General features: G+C 38.2%; 2 protein-coding genes across 3 annotated transcripts in view; one reads left to right on the top strand and one right to left on the bottom strand.

Annotated features, from left to right (window-relative positions):
- Col4a6 (collagen type IV alpha 6 chain) overlaps positions 1-20,404 on the bottom strand; it is a 329,947-nt gene extending 309,543 nt beyond the window's left edge. Inside the window, exons 1-2 of the mRNA XM_005367340.2 lie at positions 20,193-20,404; positions 19,937-19,988 (exon numbers count right to left, since the gene is read on the bottom strand). Of these exons, the coding sequence (XP_005367397.1) occupies positions 19,937-19,988; positions 20,193-20,203 (63 nt within the window). The 5' untranslated portion in view covers positions 20,204-20,404. The remainder of the gene's footprint in view (positions 1-19,936; positions 19,989-20,192) is intronic.
- Positions 20,405-21,894: 1,490 nt separating this feature from the next.
- The window catches only part of Col4a5 (collagen type IV alpha 5 chain), a 211,133-nt gene continuing 206,695 nt past the window's right edge, over positions 21,895-26,332 (top strand). Inside the window, exon 1 of one of the 2 annotated variants that reach the window (XM_026789364.1) lies at positions 21,895-22,147. In XM_026789364.1, coding sequence (XP_026645165.1) covers positions 22,067-22,147 — 81 coding nt within the window. In that variant the 5' untranslated portion in view covers positions 21,895-22,066. The remainder of the gene's footprint in view (positions 22,148-26,332) is intronic. The other variant, XM_026789363.1, reaches the window with a different exon arrangement.

Genomic DNA, 26,332 nt, shown 5'->3' with positions numbered 1-26,332 from the left:
AAGCTGAGTATGGTCAAAGTTTCTGTTTATGTTAAGTAGCTCATTCCAGCTGCATTCTTTGAGATCTGCCCCAGAGTCTTCCTAAAAGGGATTTAGGAGAAAGACCCCCTCAGAGAAGGTGAGAAACTGACTTTTTAAGGAAATTCCTCAAGTGACTTGCAAACAGGAGGGCAGTGAATTTTAGAGAAGGGATCAGTATGTTTTCTGAAGATTCTTATCTCAGGGGTAGAGTTCCCAGGGGAGCCCATGAACTGCTTTCAGACCCTGGTGGAGAGAGCATAACAAGGAAAGCGTGGTTCAGTAGCCCTTAAGTTGATGATCCTCCACAATTTACTACTCTACAGTCTTCAGTTACCTGTTGACTCAGCTTCAGACTTGCTGAACATGTATTCTCAGCAAGAGCATTTTATTTTGTGAAAAGGGAAGAGCATAGGAAAGCAGTTCAGGAGTTTGAAGAAGTGTTCAGTAAGCAGATGCTATCCTAGATTGGCCTTTACTAGCATTTTAAAGAAAATACTGACTTTCAAAGAAACACTAAATTCACTGGTTGACAATAGTTTTTTACATAAAATGTGAGAGAATTGAGAAATATCAAATTTGGAAGATCATTCAAAAGTTGTCTATTCAATTTCTTTCAGAGAGGAATTATGTTTTAATTTTAAAATAAATAGACCATCTCATAATTCTTTAGCTATAGTCATATCATTCAGATATCTTCTCAGTAAATGTATCTTTAATAATGCATTGCCACTATTTTAGGCTGAACTGAGCTTTAACTTGCACTCACTAGCGAACTTCCAGCCATTTATAAAACTTTAGTTCATACTCATGTGTTGCCAAATGACATTGGTACCAAAAACTCAATTTTCATCTTGTTTCAATGACAAATGAGTTGGGTTTTTAAAGCTGTAACAGGGACTGTTTAATCCGAAACAATTTTCCCTGAACTTTTAATAACAGTTATCTGTCTAGACATCAACTTCATACGAAGAAAGCAGAGAAACCTGTCAGAGGGTAAAATTATCAACACCTAAAGAGATGAAAAATTTGAGCACAGGAGAAGTAAATGAAAAAATAAATGAGAAGTAAATGAAAAAATAAATAAATTGCACTCGAATGGGGTGATTAATGTGCAGGGAAAATAAACTCAGAGCTGGACCAAGGCAGGCAGTAGTTAATGTCTCCTTTAAAAAATCTTGCAAGCAAATCATAATTACAAACCAGGGCCATAACATCTTTTTTGGGGAGCTACGTTTCATTTGGCAAAGCATCTTAAAATATGAAGAAACAAAAAGGACAAAAATTGTTGACATGCTAATAAGTCTACCCTTTAATTTCACTATGCCAGGTGATAAAAGAGCTAGGTAAATTTGTCCTCTCTGGGACATAGAAGGGAAAAATCTTAAATAAAGACTATGACAATGTATAGGGCCTTGTGTACTCATCCACTGTTATGTGGAAACTTGGTTGGAACCCTAGAAGATGAGCAGGACAGGTCTAAATGAATCAACTTGGGAAGCGATGAAGTTGAGTATCTAAGGCTCAGAGTGGCAGAGTCAAAAGTTTTTCCCAATTTGTACTGAGTTTTCATTCATTCCAACCCACTAAAATAGAGGGTTAGATAAGATATTAGATCATCTGTTAATTTAACTGATTCTCAATGTTCTAATATAATGGCAGGAAAAACAGAAAACGAGATATATACTTCAACTACTTCGAACTGCAATTATCTGAGACTTGTAAGTCCAGGTGTCTGTGTGTGCCAAAGTTGATGCTGAGAACATTAAGCTTTATTGCAGAACCTGAAGGCATTTCAAGTGCATCTCTTTAGTTTCATTTTACCCCCCTCTAGTGCTATTCAGAGAAAAGGCCTGCCCAATGTTGAGGATAGAGATGGGATCAAAGGGAGCAAAGATTTATGGAGCCTGTGCAAAGGAGGCCACAGGAGTGCTTCTTGTGCAGGGCTGGATTTTATGGTCAAAACCAGGCATTTTCGCAAAAGCAAACCTGTATCTTAATGAAGACAGGGAAGAGATAAGCCTTATCAGGGAAAAGAGAAAAGTCTTACAAAATTAACATTAGTGTTTGTTTTAAGAGAAACTCAGGAAATGTGTTCTGGGACCCATCCAAAAAGGCTGTTCTGGGAGTGATGGATGATGTCAGTAGATTTAAAGGCACAGCTATCTTTCTTAAAACAAGCATTGTATGTACCACAGGCTTATAATTATATGAGAGGATTTGGCATAGTAGTAGGACAATGATTTACATCTTCACAGATGGAGCATAGCACACTGGCCAGAGAGTCTTAGCACTTCCTCCTGAGGAATATGCTTAGGGATAGCCTCTTGCTTGCTGTGACTAATCATATTGTGATAGAAAATAGTCAATGTTAGGACAGCCATAAACTCAGACAGAGCATGAAACAGAAGTAAAGAGAAGGATGCTTGAGCCTGACATGCTACTTAGATCCTCTCATTCTACCACCATCTGACCAATGTGATGAAAGCCGTCCATGTTGTTGGCTCTACTGTGACTCAAGCACTGACTCTCTCCCCCAACTCTCCTGAATGGAAAAGGAGACTGAGGGGATAGACGAGAGTGGGATTTGACAGCCAGTTTATAATGGACCAACTGGGCCCATTATAAACTGTGGGCACACAGCTGTTGCTCAACGAACCACTGCCTATCAAATGTACTGCCTGCAACAAGGAGGCACTGCCCGAAGTTTCCCATTACTGGTAACCAACTTCTGGTATAATAATAAAAAAGTTTGTACAGCCTGGAGGCCTGACCAACAAATTTGCTCTATTCTTGCCAGAGAATCAAGGCTGAGGATGCAACTTTCTTTGGAAAGGATTTATTAGTCCCTGCTGCACAGTCTATAGTATTGGACTCATTTATTCCTGGTTGAGGAAAATAGAAGGTCAATAAAACCTTATTGTGGAGTTTTGAAGAGAATGTACACCTTAAATATTTAGGATTCTTGCTTTGTGATGTTAAAGAGTTAATCTAGTGTCCATGTTGGGCAAATCCTTGCTATTTATATACATTCCTTCTTATAGGCATACAGCAGGGTTTCTATGCCAGCTAAAATAATGCAAGTTTTTTTTTTAATTTTATTTGGAGCTAATGTCACAAAAAGTTCTTGTTTACCTGCTATGCTGGCAGGAAGATCAGGAAGGAGATTGTTAACATTCAGGCATTATGGTGCACTGCCCACAGGGTTTTCAAGCCCTAAGAGCACTTCCTATGCAGTGCACTTGTTAGTACTCTGGTATTGACATAAGCCATCACTAAGGGTACTGACTGGATGAATATTCATTAACTACAGCTTCCCCCTCTCTTTCTCTCTCCCCTGCCAGCACCCTTTCCTAGCTCCCAGCCCTAGAGGCCACCACCACCAACAACAACAGAGTTGTTCAAGGGCAATCTGGTCCCTTTGGTGAGTTCAGAGCCAGTCTGGGCTACAAGAGCTAGTTTTAAAAATCATTTTATATAAAAAATGTGAATTTCCAAATCTGAGTACTAATGTGACAACTTGTGATTTGCTCTAAATACATTTTAGAAGAAAAAAATTATTAAGTTGATTCCATGGTGGTTCTGACTTAGAGAGTTAACCATGACATTGGGGATGGGGTCATTCCACTCTATCCGAAAGTCATTCAGCACAGCCTATAAAACCTAGATGAACAGATGAGAGGGTAGACACCAGAACCACGCTGATGCTTCTAGCTTCCACTGTTTTGTTGGAAATAGGAAACATTGGCCGTGGCTGTCTTCTTGTCAAGTGAGAATTGGTTTACCATCCTTGATCCATGGTACTCCAGAGGATGGCAAAGACTGAATGCCAAGTAGGAGTTAAACATTGATTGCTACTGGTTTTTAGGGACAATGTGGGGAATGGCTAGTAGTTTTTATCTGAACAGAGGTTCTCAGAAGCATCACATTCCCCATGAGACATTAATTAAAAGATTCTATTCTCTCCTCGTGTCATTTGTGACAAAAAGTGTGAGTTGAGGATTAAATCTATGGCCACTGAATAGAGCACAGGGAAATTCACAGACACAGAAATTTCACTGGGTTTTTAATGGGACTCTAATAAAACCCTTCACAATTATGCTTTGTAGTCAGCGAGGAGGAAATGAGTATATTCAATCTGCCTGTTAACAACAAGACTGATCAGTTTCAATAGAAAATGCTCCGAAGAAGAAAAAATATATAATACAGTGATCTAATGTCCCAGAAATCTTGATGCTCTTTTCTGATTTTTTCACTCTAACTGATAAGATGTTGTAAATGCTAAGGCCATCGCTAAGGCTCACTCTCCATCAACATGGAGGAAAAAGTCATCTTACTAAAAAGGATCACACTTTGGAAGCCACAATCTTCTAACATGGTAGCATTTCATCACAGCAACACACACGGAGAGCTTTGATAGGCACTGTGGCAAGCTTGTGGGCTTTGAGTCCTGTTTTTTCCAAGAAAGACAATGAAACTCTACTGCTAGCATACAGTAGCAGTGGTGAAAACAAACATGTCTTTGAAGCAGAATTGGAGTATTGCTCAGTGGTTTCTAACTGCAGTCTAGAAGACAAATTTTAGGGGATTTCAGAGAAAAGGGGGATTAATTGACGTGTGCCAGAATAGCCATTTCTTACTTTCTAGAGGCAGCAAAATTTCAATGAACCTCAGAAAATGAGTAGGGTTTTTCCTCTTCCCAGTTACTTGATTTCATGTAAACATAAAATTTTTAAAGGACTATGAGCAGTACCATACAAGCCCCTCTCTAACAGCACATATCAAACTATACAACATCCCTTTCATTTAGAATCAGGGAAACATAATTTTTCCTACCTTTAAGATCTATAAAAGAATAAGTGAGGCTGCCAAACCATTCTTTCATGCTATAACTGAAATTTAAATCCTGCTAATAAAACTTCTCTAATTGTAGCAGTCTCAAACTGGTTCTTCACCCAGTCACTCCAACCAATTATACTTGGACTTAATGCTTCCCAAATATGTCTAACCTGCAGCTCCAGGATTGCTGTGAATGCAGCCTAACAAAAAAAGTAAACTAACTTAATGTGGGAGAATTGTCTGCATTCTGTAAATCATGTTTTAAATAAACGCTGATTGGCCAGGCAGGAAGTATAGGTGGGTCAACCGGACAGGAAGCAGAGGCAGGTCGAGGAAAACAGGAGTATTCTGGGAAGCAGGAAGCTCCCTCCGCATTCTGGCCCAGATCACCTAAGAAGCAGGACATGAGCTGCTCTGCTGAGAAAGGTACCGAGCCATGTGGCTAACATAGATAAGAACAATGGGTTAATATGAGCTACAAGAGCTAATAAGAAGCCTAAGCTAATGGGCCAATCAGTTTATAAGTAATGTAGACTCTCTGTGTGATTTTTCTTTGGGGTTTTCCAGCTGTGGGGAACTGGGCAGGACATAAACCCCAACAAGCAGGACCTCATGTTACAACTTAATGCACGATCAATTTTTTATTAAAATATATCTACACATGAAAATACCACATGAGATCCATTATTGTGTATCATTAAACATTATAAAATTCCTTTACTATTTTACTTTGGGAACTTGAGGCATGAGGCAAGAACTTTATAAATGATGACATGATGTGACAAAATCAAAAGATTGAATGTGATTGACCCAGAAGAAGCTTTTAATAAAATAGGAAAGCTTTTTGTCAAATGGGGTGTATTGGGTCACAAGATGGATAAAATAATATGCAATGTAGAACTGTAGAAAAACAATTCAATTTGTGGTTGTGTAAATGTTCACGTTTATCATATAGGTGGTCACTTACCACTAAGCTTTCATCTATAAATGGGTATCATAATTCCTACCTAGTTCAAATCATATAAAAGGGTGCTCTTTAACCACATTTGTAATGGGATTGTTGTTATTGTTATTATATTAATCATTTTTCCCTCTGGGGGAATCATATTCATTTCAATTCATTAGTTACAAAATTATTTCTCGTTGTGTATTATTGTTTATTACTTTAGAAGCCTAACCTAAATAGAATTTCTTCTTTCTTTGTCTTTCTTATTTCCACTTTCTTTCTTTTTTTTTGAGACAGGGTTTGATTGTATAGTTCTTTGTGGATTGGACTCACAGAGATCCACCTGCCTGTGCTTCTTAAGTTCTGTGCCACAGAATGATGCCTTGCCTGGCTACTAGAGAGTTTCTAAGTAATGCATATTGAGATGCGTATTGGAGATAAGACATCTAAAAGACATCTGGCTATAATATTCACGTTCTACCAGAGAGAGAACACTGAGGACCATGGAAGGCAGCTGAGCAAGTATTGGCAAAAGTGAAGTGGACGGTAATTTTAAATGTAAGAGAGGTGATTACACAGAGGGAGTTATGACAGAATATCTGCTTTTTCCCTTGGTCCCACAGATTTGCAGTCTTCAAAGAGACCTAAGTATACATTTGGCATGCATAGAATATTGCACCCTTTTTCATTCTTCCTGTATGCTCTTTTTTACATTCAGTGATAAAACAGTGAATGAGAATGATTAATCACTGATTAGGGCCCCGTTAGACATTGGCATAAATTCAAGTGCCTTCACTTTGTAGCCTTGTGATCCTAAGAAAGCTGTGGGGCTTTTCTGAGAGTTAGGTTTCTCATTTGTAAAATGGAGTCATGACAGTATTTATGGCATAGAGTCAGATGCACATATTATTTCAAAACATTCATTATTACTGTTGAATAGCTAATAAGCATTATTTACAACCTTCCTTCACAAGTTTCCCCGATAATGAATCAGTCTTTGCAATTATTCATTAGCTCTTTCAAAACTATCCTGTCCAAATTCTTAGTAAAAACCAGAAAGAAATATATTAGTAATGGTGTAGAAATTATTTGTATTTTTGCTGCAAGTAATTCAGGGAGGGATCTATTTTTAGACAGTGATAAATGGCAAAGAACATATGTGGGAGCCTTCTGTAGTTAAGAGCTCTTAGGAAGGTTAATGAATAGACAAATATTAACCAACGCTAATACTATTTAGTTTATTCTTTTAACTCATTCATTTCTTTTTCTCTCCCCTCTCTCTGTCTTTCTGTCTCTCTCCTTGTGTTTGTGTTATGTGTGTAATATTAATTTGATATTACAAGAATGTTTCTTAAAGTTAAGAACCTGCAGATCCCCATGAACACACCGCTGACACCTACATGTGAAATTCTAGTAATAAGAATCAAGAATATTTTTCTAGCTCTTAAATGATTTGATACAATAAATAGGTCTAATGGAGCAATGCTAGCTCACTCATATCTAAGTTTATCGTAAGAAATTGCTTATAGCATTCATAATCCAGCTGTTCTAATGATGTGCCTACTTTGGAGAATATTTTTAAATGGTTTGGATAAATTTCCCTCCATTATGTGAGAGCATAACATTTAAACTTATAGTTACTGCATAAAAGTAAAAGGGCACTGACAGACAAGCCATGGAAACGAAATGCAAATGATTATGATAATATTCACAAAGGTCAAAGCAGATAGGCAGAGAGTTGAAAATTGTTCAAGATCAGTGATAGGAACATGGAATCATATGGCACTCTTCTCTCTGCTTTTGTATGAAATTTTCCCTAAGAAAAAAGTGACATTATTACTAAATGGATATAATAAATGACTATATTAGAAAATAGGAACGAGATCTCCATTACCACACACACGTCATAAACAAAACTGACATTGTACCGATGGCCTTGTGATTAACATGTGATAACAGTGTTTGTGTGGAGAGTAACAAGATCACCTAGTACCACTGGGATTAGTCTTGGAAAAGTATTAGAGCAAAATTTGAACTGTTTCTTTGTGACATTATACAATTATAACATTTAATTATATAAAAAGCAAATTCCTCCTATACATCCCGAGGAAAGCAGAGAGGCAATACAGACTGAATGACTCTTATTTGAAATGCTTAGCAAAAGAAGTGCTCAGGGTTTTTCTTTTGAGGGGCTGGGATAGAATATTTATGTGTATATAATGAAATATCTTCGGATGGCACTCAAGTCTAAACATCAAACTCATGTATTATTCATATACACCATATACTCATAACCTGAAGGCAATTTTAAAAAATATATATTTTTTAAATTTTATATATGAAACCAAGTTTCGTGGTTTAGAATTTTCTACTTGTTGGTTCATGCTGCCACACAAAATAATTTAGATTCTGGAATATCCTAGATATTGGATTTTGAACTGAGGTTTCCAAACTGTTCCTTCAGATATCCTGGACCACCCTTGTCACATGCTCTCATAAGAATACTGTTACTGTGTATAAAAACATGTCTTTACAGTAGAGACATCTCCTTTATCATCTATAATTTATAGCAAAAGTCTATAAGCTGGGCCCTTTTCTTAAGCCATGATCAAGAGACAAATTGCTTAAGGTAAGCGGCATCTTTGAAGAACTTTATGATGTATACAACAGCATGTCACAATAAGCATGACTCCAAATAGAGACAGGATGACAGTACAATGATGTTTATATAACGCTTTCAAAAGTTCACTGACTCTATTTACAATTTTTACTCCTGATCATTATTTGACAGCCTAAATAATAGTAAGAAACTAACCTAGAATAATACCATATGCCAATTACTTGTTTTCAAAGGAAATGCAGGAAGGGCTGTATGGATTCTTGTTTTAGTCTTGGTAAAAGTCTGGGTCCTGGGCTGGAGAGATGGCTCAGAGGTTAAGAGCACTGACTGCTCTTCCAGAGGTCCTGAGTTCAATTCCCAACAACCACATGATGGCTCACAACTATCTGTAATGAGATCTGGCGCCCTCTTCTGGTGTGTGGGAAGCAGAATGTTGTACACATAATAAATAAATTAATTAAAAAAATTTTAAAAAAAGAAAAAAAATCTGGGTCCTATGGCTGATCCACATGAGGCCAGTTATTTGTTTGCTTCAAGAAAGAGCACAGGTTTGTTGACTTAGGAATTCTGGGAATCTGATTTTATGACTTGGAATTCATCAAAATACTTAAAAGGAGACATTCAGATGTAAATTTTCTTCTGTTCAGGATTAAAGGGCCAGATTCTGTTGCTGCCACTTGTCTGGGAGTAAATCACAACAAGTTAGACAACTTTCTCTATAGGAGGACCTGGCACAATAAAAGGAAAACAGACAGTGAGTCAGAAATCTTGAGTTCCAGTTCAGGTTCCTCTACTGCAGGACCAATTAGTTACATACCTTTGGGCAAATCATTTAATCCTATCTTTATGGCCAAAGGATCACAGAATAATAGTTATTCCTTTACCACAGCAGTAAACAGAAGGAGGGAGGTGAGGGTCAAAGGGAGCCTACTTCCTTGACACTGAATTTTCTAAGCAATTTATTTCTAAGCAATTCAAGTCAAGAAAAAAGAAAAACAGACAAAAAATACCTGGCCCTACATAGCAAAATCTGCAGTATACACAAAAGTTATCAAATAGATAAAATTATTTGACTTCTGCAGAGGCAAGGACCCAGAAAAAATGTTTCCAGGGAGATCAGTGATCTTTCTACGGGGTAAATTAAACACCAATGTGGGAAGGCCATTAGTGCTGTTCCCTGGATATTTCCAGCACTCCGTCTTCAAGACACATGCTAGGACATTATTTCTTGATCCCCATCATGGCTGATCAATACATATGAGAAAAAGTGATACACATCCCAGCTAAAAATGATACTTAATTAGTAACACAGTAAAATATCTCCCTTTGTCTTGCCACAACAAGCAGTGTGCCAGATTATGACTGCTCCAGTTGGGTCCTAAACTGAGGAACAGGTACTGTCTTCCCAGTGACCATGATGTTCTGGCTGTACGAACAAACCAGAAATAATCCTTGGTTGTTTCACACAACTATACTATGGAGAGTGGTTTGCTGTGTAGTGTAATGTATCCTATCCTAGGTGAAGGGATAGCAATTATGAGGGTAAGGAATCTCATAGATTGGCTGTTTCTCTCTGGGCACATGAACTTCCATAAGAGCCTTGGTACTTCTCGAAGGCTTGAGCTTTCAAATGTTCTAAGACTCTGTTATGAATCGAAGCAGAGGTGTGTCGCTGCTACTGGCAGTTAATAGTGGACATGAAAAAAATATAAAGAGGACAGCTCAGACAGGACAGGACAGGCTCAGGGAAGAGACTGGTAACTTGATATAAATCCTTCCTCTCATTCTCTTCCAAGTAAATAGCAACTGAAAGTCATAGGGCTCCTCAATGGCTCCATCCAAAATAAGCGGCCCCAGGCCAGTATGAAGCAAGCAGGTATTCTTTCTAATAGACCTGGCACCTTCACTTGTCAGTCTCTTTAGCAGCAGAATGTGAAAAAAGCTGGACAAACAAGGGAAGAGGAAGTTTCTTTTTTTTTATCCCTCCCCCAGAGCTTTAAGGTAATCAGGCTAAGAATAGTGTTATAAACTGGAGGATGAAATTACTCTCTCTCTCTCTCTCTCTCTCTCTCTCTCTCTCACCAGCACAATTTAACTAAACTTTACCTCAGTTAATTTCTTCCTAAGACTCAGAGGACCACAAAATCCTGCCCTAACCAGGTCTATTATTGGATATAGGGCTATTATTAGGCTAATGAAGGGAACCACAGAAAGTTGTGGCAGTAACTGTTCGCTGTGCTCTTGGCAAGATATCTGTTACTAGAAGCATGTTATAGAGGTGACTAGGAAACCATGAGTTACAGCCCAGGGACATGACAATTCACGGCCTATGGCAGCTAAAGTTTACTGAGTGATCAGGGATATTAGGAACACTCTAGCTAATCCTCCCAACTAGATGAGCTAGCTTTTGTTTTTCCACATAGAGACTGAGGACCAGCAAGAAGGGATAAAAAAAAAAGATGGAAACAAACACCACTGCCCGGCGATCACCACAATTTCTGTGGACTAAAATATATGGTAATAATTGGTTAAATGGCAAAATAGCTATGTAGCAGAATGTCTTTGTTTATAAGAAATGCATATTGTTTGGGAATGATGTGGTGTCATGCTGTTAATTTACTTTATAATGGTGAAAGAAAAATCTATTTAAATTGTCATTTTACCATTTTAGTGTTGTGCATATTAGATTATCTTCAAAAACTTTTTAAACAATCAAAAAATTACAAAAATATTTCAAATTTAGTAGAGATAAAAGACTTCAAGTAAACACACACTCTCTCAGATTAAAGGGTGAGCATTACTAAACTTAACAATAGGTGTATGTGCCCGGCGGTGGTGGCTCACGCCTTTAATCCCAGCACTCGGGAGGCAGAGGCAGGCGGATCTCTGTGAGTTCTAGACCAGCCTGGTCTACAAGATCTAGTTCCAGGACAGGCTCGAAAACCACAGAGAAACCCTGTCTCGAAAAACCAAAAAAAAAAAAACCCAAAACAAAACCCCCCCAAAACAGTAAGTGTATGTATATGAATCTTTTAATATGCAGAAGGGAGTTGCACTCAATTGACTCTGAGGTACTATGATTTACATTTAAAAATTCACTTTCACACTGCTATATATACTGGCTGAAAATGAGGAATCAGTAGAGAGAAAATCATCCATCTCTCCCACATCTGTTACCTATAGTAGACACTGATTCTTCCACTATACTTTAATAAGGTTGTCCAATATAGCTACACTTTTAATTTAAAGGTAAAATGTAAATCCAGGAAAAGACAACTATATTTATAGAGATCTAGAGAAGAAACCTTGAAGTCTGGGATCAACCAGAAAATCTATACAGAACACGCAATGAAGAAATGTTTGCCATCTCGGTGAGAACCTTCAGTAACTACAATGTACACTGGCCTCCTCCCCTTTCAATCTTCTACAGTATTTCATTCTGCCCTGTGAATTTTAATGAGGGTCGAGGAGGTATTTCAAGAATCCTACAACATCAGACTTTAATTTCACTACAAATCTACTTGAAACTTAAAAAAAAAAACCCTGCGAAACAAAGCATATACTATGCAAATGCCTTAGGTTCCATATATTTAAACATTGGGAAATAGCACTGATCATGTTAGTATATGCTGGAAAGTTAATTTGTGCTTGCGTGTGTATGCTTGTGTATGAGAGAGTTAGAGACAGAAAGACTGAGAATTGTGTGGCTATTGACTGGGACATATAGGTTTCTGTTTAACTTAGGAATATCTTAAGATTGTAATGCAAAGTATGAATCCAAACAGCCTTTACCTGATGAGATGCATTATTAGAGTGCATCAGAGTTTTCTCAACATTATATAACCAAAATAAAACAGAGATGCTGTGGACATCTATGGTTCACGTTCAGACGTTTTGGGTTTTTTATGCATTTTTTTCTTCTAAGTGACTTATACACAAAATACTTATTTTTCTTGTGTTTGTATTTTGGGGGATTTTTATAAGATTTTGCCTGGAAGAAAGGGTATATATGGCTGTAGAATTTGACAAATATTCTAACAAATTACATCTTTTCCTTTGATAATATTGACGTTATTATCCATAAGAACACTCTGGCTATCTCAAGCTAGGTACTAGAAGGTGTCTATGCAGTTTGATCATGGTTTCTGGGAACTATATGCACTGTATCCCTGACTTTAAGGGAACTGCTACATTCACAAGCAGAACTGGGAGACAACAGACATTCTGGATTCTTCTCTGTTAACTTCTTCCCTCCAGGAGAGGAAAATTGTCACTTAAATGCTTAACAGGTCCAAAAATGTATCACTTAATGTTTGTTCCCTCAAGAGAAAAATTTGTCTTTTGAAGATCAGTTTGACCTACAAAAGACCCACCCCAATATATTCCAGGAAAGCCTAGCATCTGTGAAGAAAATGTTTGTTTCATGGTCAGAGACATTTGGAGTAACACAGGCTCCCCGTGAACACAAGCAAACCAGATTGAATGATAATGCCAAACTAGCCCCATTCATGGCAAACAAAAGGACTAGGACTTCAAAGAAGCTCAGAGAGGTGCCTTTAGAAAGACTCTTTGGTGGAAACCAGGATCTCCATAGGAGGTCACAAAGGTAAGGCCAGAGAGGTGAAGCATGTTGGGGTAATCTGGAACAAGTTTAATAACAATCCGGACTCCTTTTCTCCCACAGGAAGCTTGCAAAACATACTTAACAATAATCAAGCAATTTTCTCTAAACTGTTCCCAGAATGGCTTCACCAAATATCTCTAGGAGAGTGGCAACTTAGTGAGTGGAAAAGAATAACAGAAATAGTCATTTAAAAAAAAAGGAATGAATTTTATAATTCTCCAAAGACAATAGATTATAATGGCGTCTGCATTTGAATGTAGGTGTATTTGTCTCTAAACACAAAGCTCTTTGTTATGAATCATTCTACAAAGAATTAAAATCCTGAAAAGAATTGGCAGAGTTGCATACAGAACCCATAAGGAGCTTGAGAAGAGGTGCAAGGCTTTGTTACTGGGAGTCTTTTGGTTCAAAGGCTGGTATTTGGCAGTCTCAACAAGATTGGTATAGCCAGCTGCCACCAACGCAATATTAAAGTAATAGTAAAAACAAGAAAAGGAGGTTTGTTAAATGTGGCATGGTCACTTAGGGAAGAGGAACAAAGACCAGTGTCTCCCAAGTCCATCTTCCAAGTGTCAGATCCAAAGGAGATGCCATGGATTAATATCTTCAAACTTTGGACTTTTGAAGTACGAATATAACAGTAGCAAAGCAAGAGGGAAAGAAATTGAAGCATTTTTCATTGCTCATACCAATCCCTTCCTCAGGCCTTTGCAACTTGCATTTAATGGAGTTCCTTTGGACCTGACACCAAGGTCCTGGCATGAGCAAGAGGTTTGCTCAATTCAGCACTGCTGGTCCAGTTGGAATCCTACTTAGCAGTGACCCTCCATCCTATAGGCTCCAGCCTGTCCTGCAAGGTGATCTGATAAGTTGTCAGAAGTGTGTGAAATCTCTTCCTGGGAGACAACTTCCTTTTCAGGCTGGTCCCAGGTTTCATTCATCCATTCTTTTTCTTCTCCCAGTATGAGATTATTGAGGAAATTCCATTTCCTTGGAGTTCATTGTTTTAAGAGACTGATAATCAAAGGGGGGACTAACAAATGTCCCTCTTTAGGATATCTTTGCCCCTGCCAGGATGGCTTCAGTTTGCCTGAACTTTGTAGATCTGGGGGGGGGATGATTTTTTTTGCAGGAGTGAGTCCTCTGTGAATAAAGGCTCCCCACTGTGATTGACTCCACAGGGAATACCCAGCAATAACTTCAATGCCAATTACAACTCAGAAACTCACATAGATAAACAAGCCAGAGTACATACAGTCCTTAAACTAATGTTTTTAGGATTCCTCTAACTTCATTTTCAAAATGTACTCACACAGGGTTAGGAGTTGACATTTTCCTTTCCATTGTCAACCAGACTGTCTAGCACTCAGTAGGTTCTAGACAAATTTTCACTGACGGAAGGGCAAAAGAACAAACAGCAGCTGCCATAAGGAACAGAGAAGGCAAAATTAAAGAAAAATCAATTCCTAAACTGGGATTTAAGGGGATACGAACACAGCCACACAAAGACAATACGATAAGAAAAAGTACGATAAGAAAAAGTAAAGGGAAGACGCTTGTTATATTGAGGCAACATCAGAAGGACAGCTGTGATCCAAACGAGTTCCATGGGACATCAGGAGAGGAGAGGTGGTTGAATGGGGCGCCATGATCCTGTTTGTTTTAGAATAAGCAGTGTGGCTTTTGGAGAAGAAGGCTATCTATCAGCAAAGGGGGTGGGGCAGCAGCTGAGCACTGAAGCCAGAACAGTTCAGTTTGTTTGCAGAGACTCCAGATAAGAGATGATAAAAAGCCTCAATTGGAGACAGTGCATTGTTGTGCCTTTTCTTAGTTCTGTGAGTTTAGATAAATCTTAGATACCCCCCCCCACGAGAACACTTGTGCTATTTTATCTCACAGGATAGCCTAGGGCTGTTTGTGTAATGGGAGAATGCTTTGTAAACTTGAAACACTGCAAGATATTTGTTACTGCTGAAGATGTGGAAAAGACAATGAGGAGGACAACATTAAAGCATGACCATTGCAGGGTATAGATTCTAGAAATGAATCTTTTGATATCTCTTTTGCACATCTTCTTATGTATCATTTGCCAAAATTGGGGGATTCTTTTGAAATTACAATAGAGGACAATTGTCAGAAGTGGGCTGGGGGATTTAAGACTTACTTTGTACACAGTATGTTCACATTGCCTCATTTAACTTTGCAAAGCACAATAATACCTAAGGAGGGAGGTGTCATTTCCTTTTCTGATGATGAGAAAATAAGTCTAAGGCAGGTAAATTCAGTCACACAACTAGGAACTATGGGTAGAGGCAAAATCATGATTCTATTTTCTCTTAGATATTACACCATTGAACGGAGTTTTAAAAATTATTACTATTTTATTGATGTGTGTGGGGTGGTGTCGTGTGAGATGTGTGAGGGAAAGGATACACACATGTGGATCCCAGAGGACAATTCTGTAAAGTTGGTTCTCTCCATCTTACATGTGTTCTGGGGATCAAACTCAAGTCCTAAGGCTTGAAGTGCTGGTGAATTTACTCACTTAATTTATCTCACTGACCCCAGAGGGTTTTTTGTCATCTCTCTCTTTTTTTTTGCCATTAAAGCAACCAATGTTGGATTTGTCAATAGTAACTTTTAAGAAATACAAGGAAAAGACAATTTCTGAAGGCTATGGGGAGTAGACTTGCATATCCACTAGAAGGTCATGCACTAATCACATAGGAAAGCCAGTTCAGACACTGTAGATGCATGATGAGTTCTACAATCAATGGAGTGTGACTGAGAAAACCGGTCTAGGGATTTTTGATAAAATTAGGAGAAGTCGTTGATGATATGGACAATGAGGTTGGTGATTGATTCTATAGTTTGTTCCTGAAACTGCATGGATGGTGAAGAAAGTGGAAAAAAGGTAATAGTTATGTTGAAATGTCAATGAAAATGACTGGAAAACAATTTTATCTTTTGATATGCTGTGTTTGGGGCAAAACAGAGTAATAGCTGGCTTTAGTCAAGTGCTTATACTAACCTCCAGGCACTGTTTTGAGTGCTTTAGAGACAAGGCTTAGTAGGAAGTTGGAAATAAAGGGTTGGAGCTCAAAAAAAGATAGCTTCACTGAGATTTAAATTTGAATGTCATCAAAATACAGAGACATAGTTAAAGTTACTAAGGCAAAAATGTGGCTAAGTATGAAATGCTGAGAAAAGTCACAATTTTGGAACATGAAACTCTCAAGATTGTAAGTTCTCTACTAAAGATTATGCCTGATTTGTTCACCACTGGAATATTAGGGTGTAACACATCCTTCCAACGTAGAGATCTCTCAATAAATATCCATTGAATGAATAATATGTTAAACTATCAGAGAAGCATTAGTTAATGGGCCACAGTATTCTGAAGATCAGAAAGAGGATTTGAGGAGCATTAGAATATGGGAAAGACACAATGGATACTGGGAGGAAATCATTGGGCTTGGCAGTTAAGCAGACATTAATAGGTGAAACCCAGCAATTGTAGTGGAGCAGACTCAGCTGGGCTGTAATACAATACAGTGTCAAAAAAGAGAAGAAAATAAGAAAGAAATTAATATCAATTGCATTGAAAAGGTTAGATCTACTGAAGAAAACTAAATTTTATATTTTTACATTTCTGGGTTTGCTTTTGCTTTTGGCTTTTGGTTTGCTTTTCAAATACAGAAGAGTTCAATGTTTGTTATAAAAAACTGTAGGTAGAAGCCTGCCTGGAGTGTGGTTGACATAAAATGGACTCCACATTTTTGTGAGTGTATTTTTGTTTTGTTTTATTTAGGTACTTTTTGTCTTTTTGTTTTGATATTTTTAGAGAAAGAGATGGAGAGAAAGAGCATGAAGTTGGGTGGCTAAGGTGGTGGGGAGTGGAGGGGGTAGACTATATTGTGTGGATTCTTTTAAAAAGAAAAAGAAAAGACAGATTCTTAATAAAATGGGAAGGAAGTTTGTTGATTTCTTTCTTTTAAAAATATACATTAACTTACTTTTTGATAATTTCATGCTGTTCACAATATTTTTTTTATCAAATCCACCGCCCATTTCTTCCTTTCTTACTCTCTTCTCCTACTCCATGGCCACTTCACCCTTCCAGCTTAGTTGACTTTTTCTTAACCTGCTGAGTCCACTTAGTACTGCCAGTGCCTGTCTGTAGGGCTACTGAAGCATGAAAAACCTACCAGGGGACAGGTCCAGAAGAAAACTGACACTTCCTCCAGCAGCCATCAATTGCCAATGGCTCCTGAACTCCATTAAAACAACAGTCATACTTTACTGGCTGCTGTAATGACTAGGCCAGTGGCAATGTGAAGAAGCAACCTGGGTATGCTTGCTTACACTTTTGGGGGGAAAAGGAGCTAGTATTACAATCAGATCTTTACTTGAATATGGATGACAAACATGTTTTTATCCTTTATTCTCCTCCCCACCCAAATATGTGTCCTATTAGTCTTTTTACTTTATGTCAGCTTAGGTATATTGGAGACTTCCATGAAATCACACTTGAATACAGGTAGAATGAAATACTTTTAGGCTATATTTTATATACTAGACATGATTTCTAGGATGCGGTTTGTGTTTCTAGTGTTTCCTATGAAGATATTTTACTATTAAGCAGTCTCCATTAAGAAACATAATGAGCAGCACTGTAGGGAAAACATGCAGGGTCCTATGTTTATTTAAATTTCTGCACATTACGTCTAATCTCCACCAGACCCTTCAGGACTGAAGCATTTAATTGAAGGATTCCTGGTGTTCTGCAATCCTAAAGTCTGTCTCACTAAGAAAAATCGTGCAGATACTTCACCTGAAGAACAAATTTAATGGATTTTAACATTTAGCTTTCTATTCCTTTGTGTAGAATTGCTTTGTAAATTCTTAAAAAGGAAAAGCTCAAAGGCAACTAAATGACCCTCTCTTTAGTTGCTTACCAATATTCCATTATCGGAAACTTAATTTTCACAGTATGAAGAAACTTTCTTGTAATGAAATGCAACAGAGTTTCTACTGATATATTCCTAAGTTATTTGCATTAGTATCACTTAAACAAGGTATTGCAAATTCAAATGCCTACAGACTATCTGAAAAGCAAAAAGAAAAAAAAAAACACCAGCACAAATACAGAGACTAGATTCTAGTTGAGACTAAATGAAGAGAACACAATGCAAGGATATTAAGAGAAAAAAAATCCCCTCAATAATAGCATCTTCTGGGAAGGTATTTTGGACTCTCCTCCCTTTCTCTTTGTCATTAAAAACAGCTTTCCAACACCAAGGATGCTTTGTACAAGTAAAGAAGAGTGAATGCAGCAGTTCTGGTCTTAAGGCAACAGAGTAAGTATTGTCAGTAGACTCCAAGGCTTATTCCAGTTGTACCATGGTTACTGCAACTGACAACTGATGTGACATTGTAAAATAATGAGACAAAAGTGTCCAACCCAGATGTAGAGACCCACTTCAATGCCTTGAAGGGCTGGAAATACTATCCTCCATCATAGGAAATGAAAAGATATGGTATCTAGGAAATGCCTGTCCATCTACAGTGATCGTATTAAAAACAACAAATCATTCTAAGTCTGAAAATACCCTTTTACTGGGGGTATTCTACATTGTTTTAACCAGTGGCAAGATTGCTGGACAAAGCGCAATCAAAAGCTGCATTTTCAATAAATGTAGTACAGACCCTTAAGGAAACTCATAACTACTAAGCTTATATCCTGGAAGAACCAGGTTACAAAAACATGTACAAGAGCCTGAGATTAATATTTGTTCTTACAAAGACTAGCAGAAAATACTTAAAAGTTGATATTCTGACTTACAGGGTTACAAAATTTTAGATTTTATTTCTGGTAATATTCTTTATAGGAAAACTCATCTCTCCTCACTGATATTTGCATAAAGACATCATGTCAGGACAAAGTGCCTATTTTTTTCACAAATGTGTCAGTTATCTTATTGAATCGAAGTAAGTACAGCTCTAAAATAGTATTTACAACTTTTTAAAGAGCAAATCCTTTAATATAATTTCAGTTTGCAAGATGAAAAATGCAAGCATGTTTATTTATTGTGTGTGTTGTAAATTACTTTAGCTGTTATAGTTTTTCTTTTAAACCAACCGATGAAATAGAACTCGATAGTTAATGACTTTTATTTGAACAGCATGAGTAACTGGCTCAACTGGAAAACTGGCATTTCTGATCATTTAGTCATTTCACCTTTGTGAAATTATCCTACTAATTGTGTTGGGGACTTCTCTATTTTCTGGGATACATTAAACTTTTCTTGACCAGATAGCTACACAAATTCCATTGCCTGGAATCTCTAGGTAAGTTCATGGATAATATCTAAGCAGCCCACTAAAGGTTAAGTTTTAGAAAGCTTTTCTGTCCTAAGCATTTCAACTTTTTGATGCATGAAAAGACTTACAAGAAAACAAAGTTTAACCCCTATTTGACTGCTTCCACTTTCAAGTCCCGGTCCTTTATGCTTTCTTTCCACCCTTAAATTTCTGTGCCATTTCATGTTCTTACAAGTTAGGAAGAACTACGTTTCTTCAGCTTTGCAGATCTGCCTATCAAAAGAAGGCATCAGTGGTCAGTCATCTGAAGTTGTCCTGAAGAGATTCACAAATTCTGCATCTACTATCTACCTCTATTTCCTAGTTCCCAAACCTATAGCAATGGTTTTAAGACAGGAAGATTGCTGAGTTCCAAAAGCATTAAACTAACACTATGCTTACTATTCTTCTTCAAGGACCCTATTAACTCCTATTAGAAAGGCTCTGTTTTGGTGCAACCCTCTGTTACCCTCAACGGAAACATAAGAGGAAAAAAAAGGGAGGGGGGTGTCTTTTGAAGCCTTACCGCTTCTGCCAATTCTTTGGTGAGGCATAAGGAAACCAGGAACAGCCACAATCTGAAAGGAGAGGGAGGGTGAGAAACATGGGCTCTCTGGACTACAGGGTCCTGAGTGAGCAACACCCGCCCCCAAGCCCCAAGCTTCCTTTTGATGTCTCCTCGCACTTATTTTTTGCAGTGACAGAAGTGCAAGTAAAGTTCTGGCCGGGCAATGCAGCCCAAAGTTGAAAAGGAGAAAAAGTTCTGAGCAGCAACAGCTCACCCAGGGTGCATGCTTGTGGCTCCTCCGGAGCTGGGTCCCAGGAGACTGCTAAGCTGCTCCACGGCGCGGGCTCATCGGGCTCCGTTGATGCTTGGCAGTTTGTTCCTTATTCAGGACAGTGTAAGGGGGCGAAATGGCTTAGTTTAGAAGAAACTAAGAGAGCTGCTAGATAAAAAGTGCTCCGAAGGAAAACACACTCAGCGGTGCCCGCTAAAACTTGTAGCACTCAGGAGATAGTTCCATGCGCCCTGGGAGGAAGGAATGGAGGGGAACGGGGCGGGGTTGTCTGCTGTCAATCATCCTCCCACCTTGGGAAGCCGCTTGTCTTTCTCAGTTCAAGCATCTCTACACCTAACAGTCCCAAAGCTTCATGAGCAGGTCTCTAGAGACTTATGCATGAATAGAATTAAGTATGCTACTACTACATAGACAGATAGACCTGAAAGTACCTGCCCCAGGAACCCAAATGCACGAACTCTTATTTTAACTGATTGTACACTAAGCGGGGGGTAGAAATCTCTGTAGTTCTAAGTCTAAATCTCTAAACTAACTAGAACCTGCGGATAAATTGGTCCTCATAAGACAATTCAAAATATAGAGAGAATGTAGTTTAACCCAGGGACTGAGAATCGAAATGTTCTGAAGAGTTCTTAAGCAGATTCCTGAAAGATATTCCAATGAATCCACATAAAGTATCTTCTTGGTCTTTTGGTACTTAAAAAAGTCTATAAGATTTATCAAGGTAATAATATTCATGCCTACTTCATCTGGAATCTACTTCAGCTACTATTGGCTCCTTATAGACAATTCTAATGAGGTGTTACTCATTATAAGGAATTATACTAATGTTATTTATTTACCTGTCATAGTCCTGAAACACTATGACTGTCATATGTCATATGTTTATGTTAGCTCGATACAGGTAATAAATGTTAATTATGGAACTCAATGTATGTAAATAAAAATAAATAAAAGTAGATAACTAATCTATGATAATATTAAACCGTATAAAATTATTAACCTACTTAATACATCTTATCTTACATGCATTAAGGATTTACAAATATATATGTTCATTTTTTACTTCATTTATAGATATCTAATATTTTCTCATCTTCTGCTTGTATACAGAAACTCTGTCCCATGAGCACTTGGAATGCAAAGGCCAGCAGCCCAGGGAGCAGAGGCAAAAAAAAAAAAATGTTTCTAATGATTAACAATAAAAAGCACCATATCTCTGAAATCCATCCGCTAAAAAGAAAATAGTCCCAGCTCAGGTCTGTTTGGAAGTGGTTTTGAAGCTCAAATCAGAGGGGAAGCTGGACTGATCAGGAAATAGTTCCATTGAGAGAAGTTGCAACTGAACAAATAAGAAATCTTGGTGGCTGGACTTGAGGTGTTCAGTCAACTGATCTTGAAGTTTCCCTCCCTCAAATAACTGAGCGTCACTCCCTCGCAGGTTGCTGGTGCAGTGTGAAGCAGTGGCGGAGTGATACTCAAATTCCCCAGCGCTGGCTGGGAGGGGGCGGTGCAGGGAAGAGAGCGAGGAAAGTAGATTTGTAGGACGTGAGTGCGGAAAGTTTGCAAGTCCCAACAGAAGGCAAAGTGCTCCCAAGAGACCGGCTTTGGGGAGGGGAGGGGGGAGGGAAGAACAGCTTCTTCTTTCTTGTTTTTTTTTTTTTTTTTTTTTTTTCAATCGCTTCACTCTTATAAAAGCTTTCTCTTCACCCAAGTGCACCAGCATAACTGGGACACTCACTGCTTCTTCCTAGCTCTAGCTCTCTTCCCAATAACCCCTCAAGATTATGTCAATCGGTCCGAACGGACCTGGGATTCCGTGCGGGTGCTGAAGGAGCTGCGGGAGCCAGAGAAGAATGCAAGTGCCTGAAGTGTGCCTGGCCGCCGGCTGGCTCTTGCTGGCCCTGTGTCTGTGGGGGCAGCCCGCAGAGGCTGCGGTAAGTCCTCCCTCCCGCCCCATCGCCACTCACTTCCACGGAAACCACTGGATCCTTTACCTTCCTTACTCCTTGACCTTGGCTAGGGAAGCCAAAATTAGCTTTTACTAGAAAGAAACACAATTCACAACGCTGGTCCGAGGGAGAATTTCAAGTGTTTAAAAACAGGGCCGCTTGCTTCCCTGCAGCTACCTCTTCTGGGACAAGAGTGGAACCAGGGCTGGGCAGGGCTGTGGGGACACTTATTAATGGGTCACTGGGCTCTGGTGGGTGTTTAAAACTTTTCTTCCTCTCTCTACCCCCCACCTTGGGTTGCTGTCTGCCAGCTAGCTTTTTTCACCACTTGTACCCAGCCCACGCACTCTTTAAACTTGGCATATAGTTTAATATTTGGTTCCTCTAAAATTTAACTACCATCAAAGTGTTAATAGCCTTGACGGAGATCTTCCCTTCACATATGCTTTTTTCTTAGGCAACATGAACCTCCCCCCAACCCCAGGTCGGCAGAGTTCTGCCCTGCTTTCTGTCCTGTTGACATCATTCCTATACAATTGTTAAAGTAGCATACCAATCAGAGTGAAGTAGAGAAGCATAGCCCTATGCTTCAGGAGTGTTTTGCATCTATTTTTTTAAAGTTAGGGATTTCTGTTTGCTCACAATTTTTTTTAAACTCACAAAGTCGCCTGAACAAATTGAAAATTTGCCTTTCACCTATTGACAAGAAAAAGAATTCTCAGTTTTCAAATGGGCATGAGCTTTGTGGGTTAGAAGAATGGGGGAGGATGGACATGGGAAATGACAGAGCAAAAAGTTCCACTTGCCTTTAGGAATGTAGCATGGATGCCACAGTCTGCTGTCCCAACACCCTCTCTCCTTCTGGAGGTAAGAGGAAAATGCCAGTGAACGGCTTTCTTGCAGAAAATGTTCTCCAGTTTGAAGGCCATGGTACTTAATTTCACTTAACTAAGTGCGTGACGCATTATTAAGTGTTTTATTTGAGTAATCATAATGGGTGTTTTTTTTTAAAATCACTTAAATATGACATCATAGCAGAGGCTGTCACATGGTTAAATGACTCTCAGTCCCTAGATGCAGATATTCTGGGTCCGTTTTAAAGTTAGCTAACAGGGTCCCTATTGTACTCAGCACACCTCAGATCACATTGCCCTTTGTATATCCTGAAAAATGTGTGTCCCACCAGTATAAAAAGTAACTTTCATGTTATTGTAATCACAACATAATTATGAGGGAAAATCTGCTGAAAACACATAGCAAATGTCTTAATTATGAATGCTATCATTTTCCTCTACTGAAGTAGATAGGTGATTTAATAATGTTCTTTGGGTACAGAACATTTTTAATGGGGTAATGTTTAGACAGTCAATATGGCTAAAGATTGTTAGACAAAATTATAATTGTGCTATAGAAAATAGCTCATTCGAAGATCATCTTAGTGCCTATTGTTTATAGCATTTGCCTCAGGGGCAAAGATTTTGTGGATGATTCATGAAGCAATCCTTCCTTTTAATGATCTTGCTATTAATAAATCTGCACTAGATACCAATTACACAAGTGTGTATAACAACACTGCATGCCAGTTTACATCTGCTTATATTAAAACAGATTTTTGTGCTTGACAAAACTTATGTGTAAGTTTTTTTTTTGATTCTTAAAGAAACAAGGGTTTATGAAATAATTGTTTTTCCTCTCCTATACATTTTTTACAGGACATTTTTCTAGACAATTTCCTATGATTAAAATCTTGTTCCTCTTTAAAATCCAGGGGTTTGTTTTTCCTGCTTCACAAATAAAAGGCCTAGTTAAGTGAAAGTTTTAATCATCTCAAAACTATGAATGGTATCTGCTCTCCATACTTGTGCTAGGGATATTGGTGACCTTCTTCAGAGTGAAACTTGACCATAGTTGGGTTAGTGTTTCACTGAGATTGTTTAATACTGAGGTGTTTATATCAGAAAGAGCATTGCTTATTAAATCATTTTACTTTTCATAATTATGTGATTTCTCTATCTCTGAAGTCATGCCAGAATTGGATATCACAAATATACGAAAACTTTTTTTTAATTTTCTAATTTCTTTTTTTTTAATTTTTTTTATTAAGAAAAAAAATTTCCGCCTCCTCCCAGCCTCCCACTCCTCTCACCCTCCCTCTCGAGTCTGAAGAGCAGTCAGGGTTCCCTGCCCTTTGGAAAGTCCAAAGTCCTCCCCCCTCCATCCTGGTCTAGGAAGGTGAACATCCAAACTGGCTAGGCCCCCACAAAGCCATAACAAGAAGTAGGATCAAAACCCAGTGCCATTGTCCTTGGCTTCTCAGCAACCCTCATTGTCCACCATATTCAGAGAGTCCAGTTTTATCCCATGCTTTTTCAGTCACAATCCAGCTGGCCTTGGTGAGCTCCCAATAGATCAGCCCCACTGTCTCCGTGGGTGGGTGCACCCCTCTTGGTCCTGACTTCCTTGCTCATGTTCTCCCTCCTTTTGTTCCTCATTGGTACTTTGGGAGCTCAGTCCAGTGTTCCAGTGTGGGTCTCTGTCTCTATCTCCATCCATCGCCAGATGAAGGTTCTATGGTGATATGCAAAATATTCATCAGTATGGCTATAGGATAGGATCATTTCAGGTTCCCTATCCTCAGCTGCCCCAGGAACTATACGAAAACTTTTAAGGGTGAAGGTTTATTAGGTAGAGTAAAATAACCCAGGTACTGAATGATCAGCAGTAAAAATAAAGGCAACTTTAGGCTGGAAGGGTCATTTTTAGGGATGGAAATAGCATATTTTTATGTTAAGGTAATTATAGTTATACAAATTGTCAAATATAGAAGCTTGTAGATTTATGGTTATAGCTCTAAATACTACTTCTAGCATACAGATATCTGTGAGTTGTTTTTAATGGAAGAGGGCAGATGCATTTCTCCAGTTTAAACCATACTGTGTACCTGGTGACCAGTGGCTAGAATTTATCAAGGGTAAGACTAAGACTATTGGCCAGGAAATAATTTTTCTTCTATGAATGTTCTGTAGGAAGAAATGGTCATCATTGTTTTCATTATCATTTTAGTTTACATTGTTCAGTGTTTATTATGTGCTAAATACTATGCTAGTCTAGTAAGGTAGATTTTCAGATTTATTCTTTTTTTTTTTGTGGTGCTAGCGATTGAACCCAGGGATTCAAACACACCACATTTGCTTTGTGGTCTCTTCTTAAGAGACCTACAATGTATGTGAATATACACATATATGCACATATACATATACATATATATATACACATATATATGTATATATATATATATAAAGAGAACTACTTTATATGTGAGGAAACTATGAAACAGAGAGGTTAAGAAACTTGCTAAAGGTCACATAGGCAATGAATTGTAGAGCTGGAAAATTTAAATTCCTACTTCGTCCTTAGGCCTCTTATACTGGCTCCTTTGCATGTAGTCTATTTCTATTACAATTTTTGGACACAGAAGGTGCAGTGTTGATGACAATGGGATTTACATCTCTTCCTGCTTGTTTTATGTAAAGGAGTATAGCATAATGTAAATAGATGTGTACTTTAAAGACCATCTTGATCTCTGTGTGTATACAATTACAGGTTGTATGATTTTATGCAATCTCGATAAAATTTAATTTACTTACAACTGGTGATAGATTATTTTTTATGTTTCTTTTTTTGCTTCCTCAATAATTTTAAGTATGCAGAAATGTGTCTGTTGTGATAAATAAGGACATACGGGGTATAGCATTGCCAAAAATGATCGATTCAATTTGTCGACTTTTACTAATCTACCTATATCTGCATAGTAATTCTGAGGATCAAATTCAGGACTTTGACCCCACTATCCAAGCACTTTACAATCGACCCCATCCTCAACTCTGTATCTGTAGTCTTATACATATATTTCTATATGTACCTGTGCTGATATTTTGTAAAAGTGCAGAATTTTTCCCTGTGTTTTTACTTGGCCGTTGCTTTTTGTATATGCAAGATACAATACCCTTTTTTATCTTGAGTTCCCCTTGACAGCTTGGTTCGAATAGCATCTTCCAAATTTGTCAATTGTAAACTCATTTTCTTCCCCTTGCAAGCTGATATATATATATTTGGTTTTTCGAGACAGGGTTTCTCTGTGGCTTTGGAGCCTGTCCTGGAACTAGCTCT

Source organism: Microtus ochrogaster, unplaced genomic scaffold (genome assembly GCF_000317375.1).
Source record: "Microtus ochrogaster isolate Prairie Vole_2 unplaced genomic scaffold, MicOch1.0 UNK17, whole genome shotgun sequence".
NCBI classification, from domain to species: Eukaryota; Metazoa; Chordata; class Mammalia; order Rodentia; family Cricetidae; genus Microtus; species Microtus ochrogaster.
Note: the sequence above shows the minus strand (reverse complement) of the source record. Positions and strands in the feature narration are given on the sequence as shown.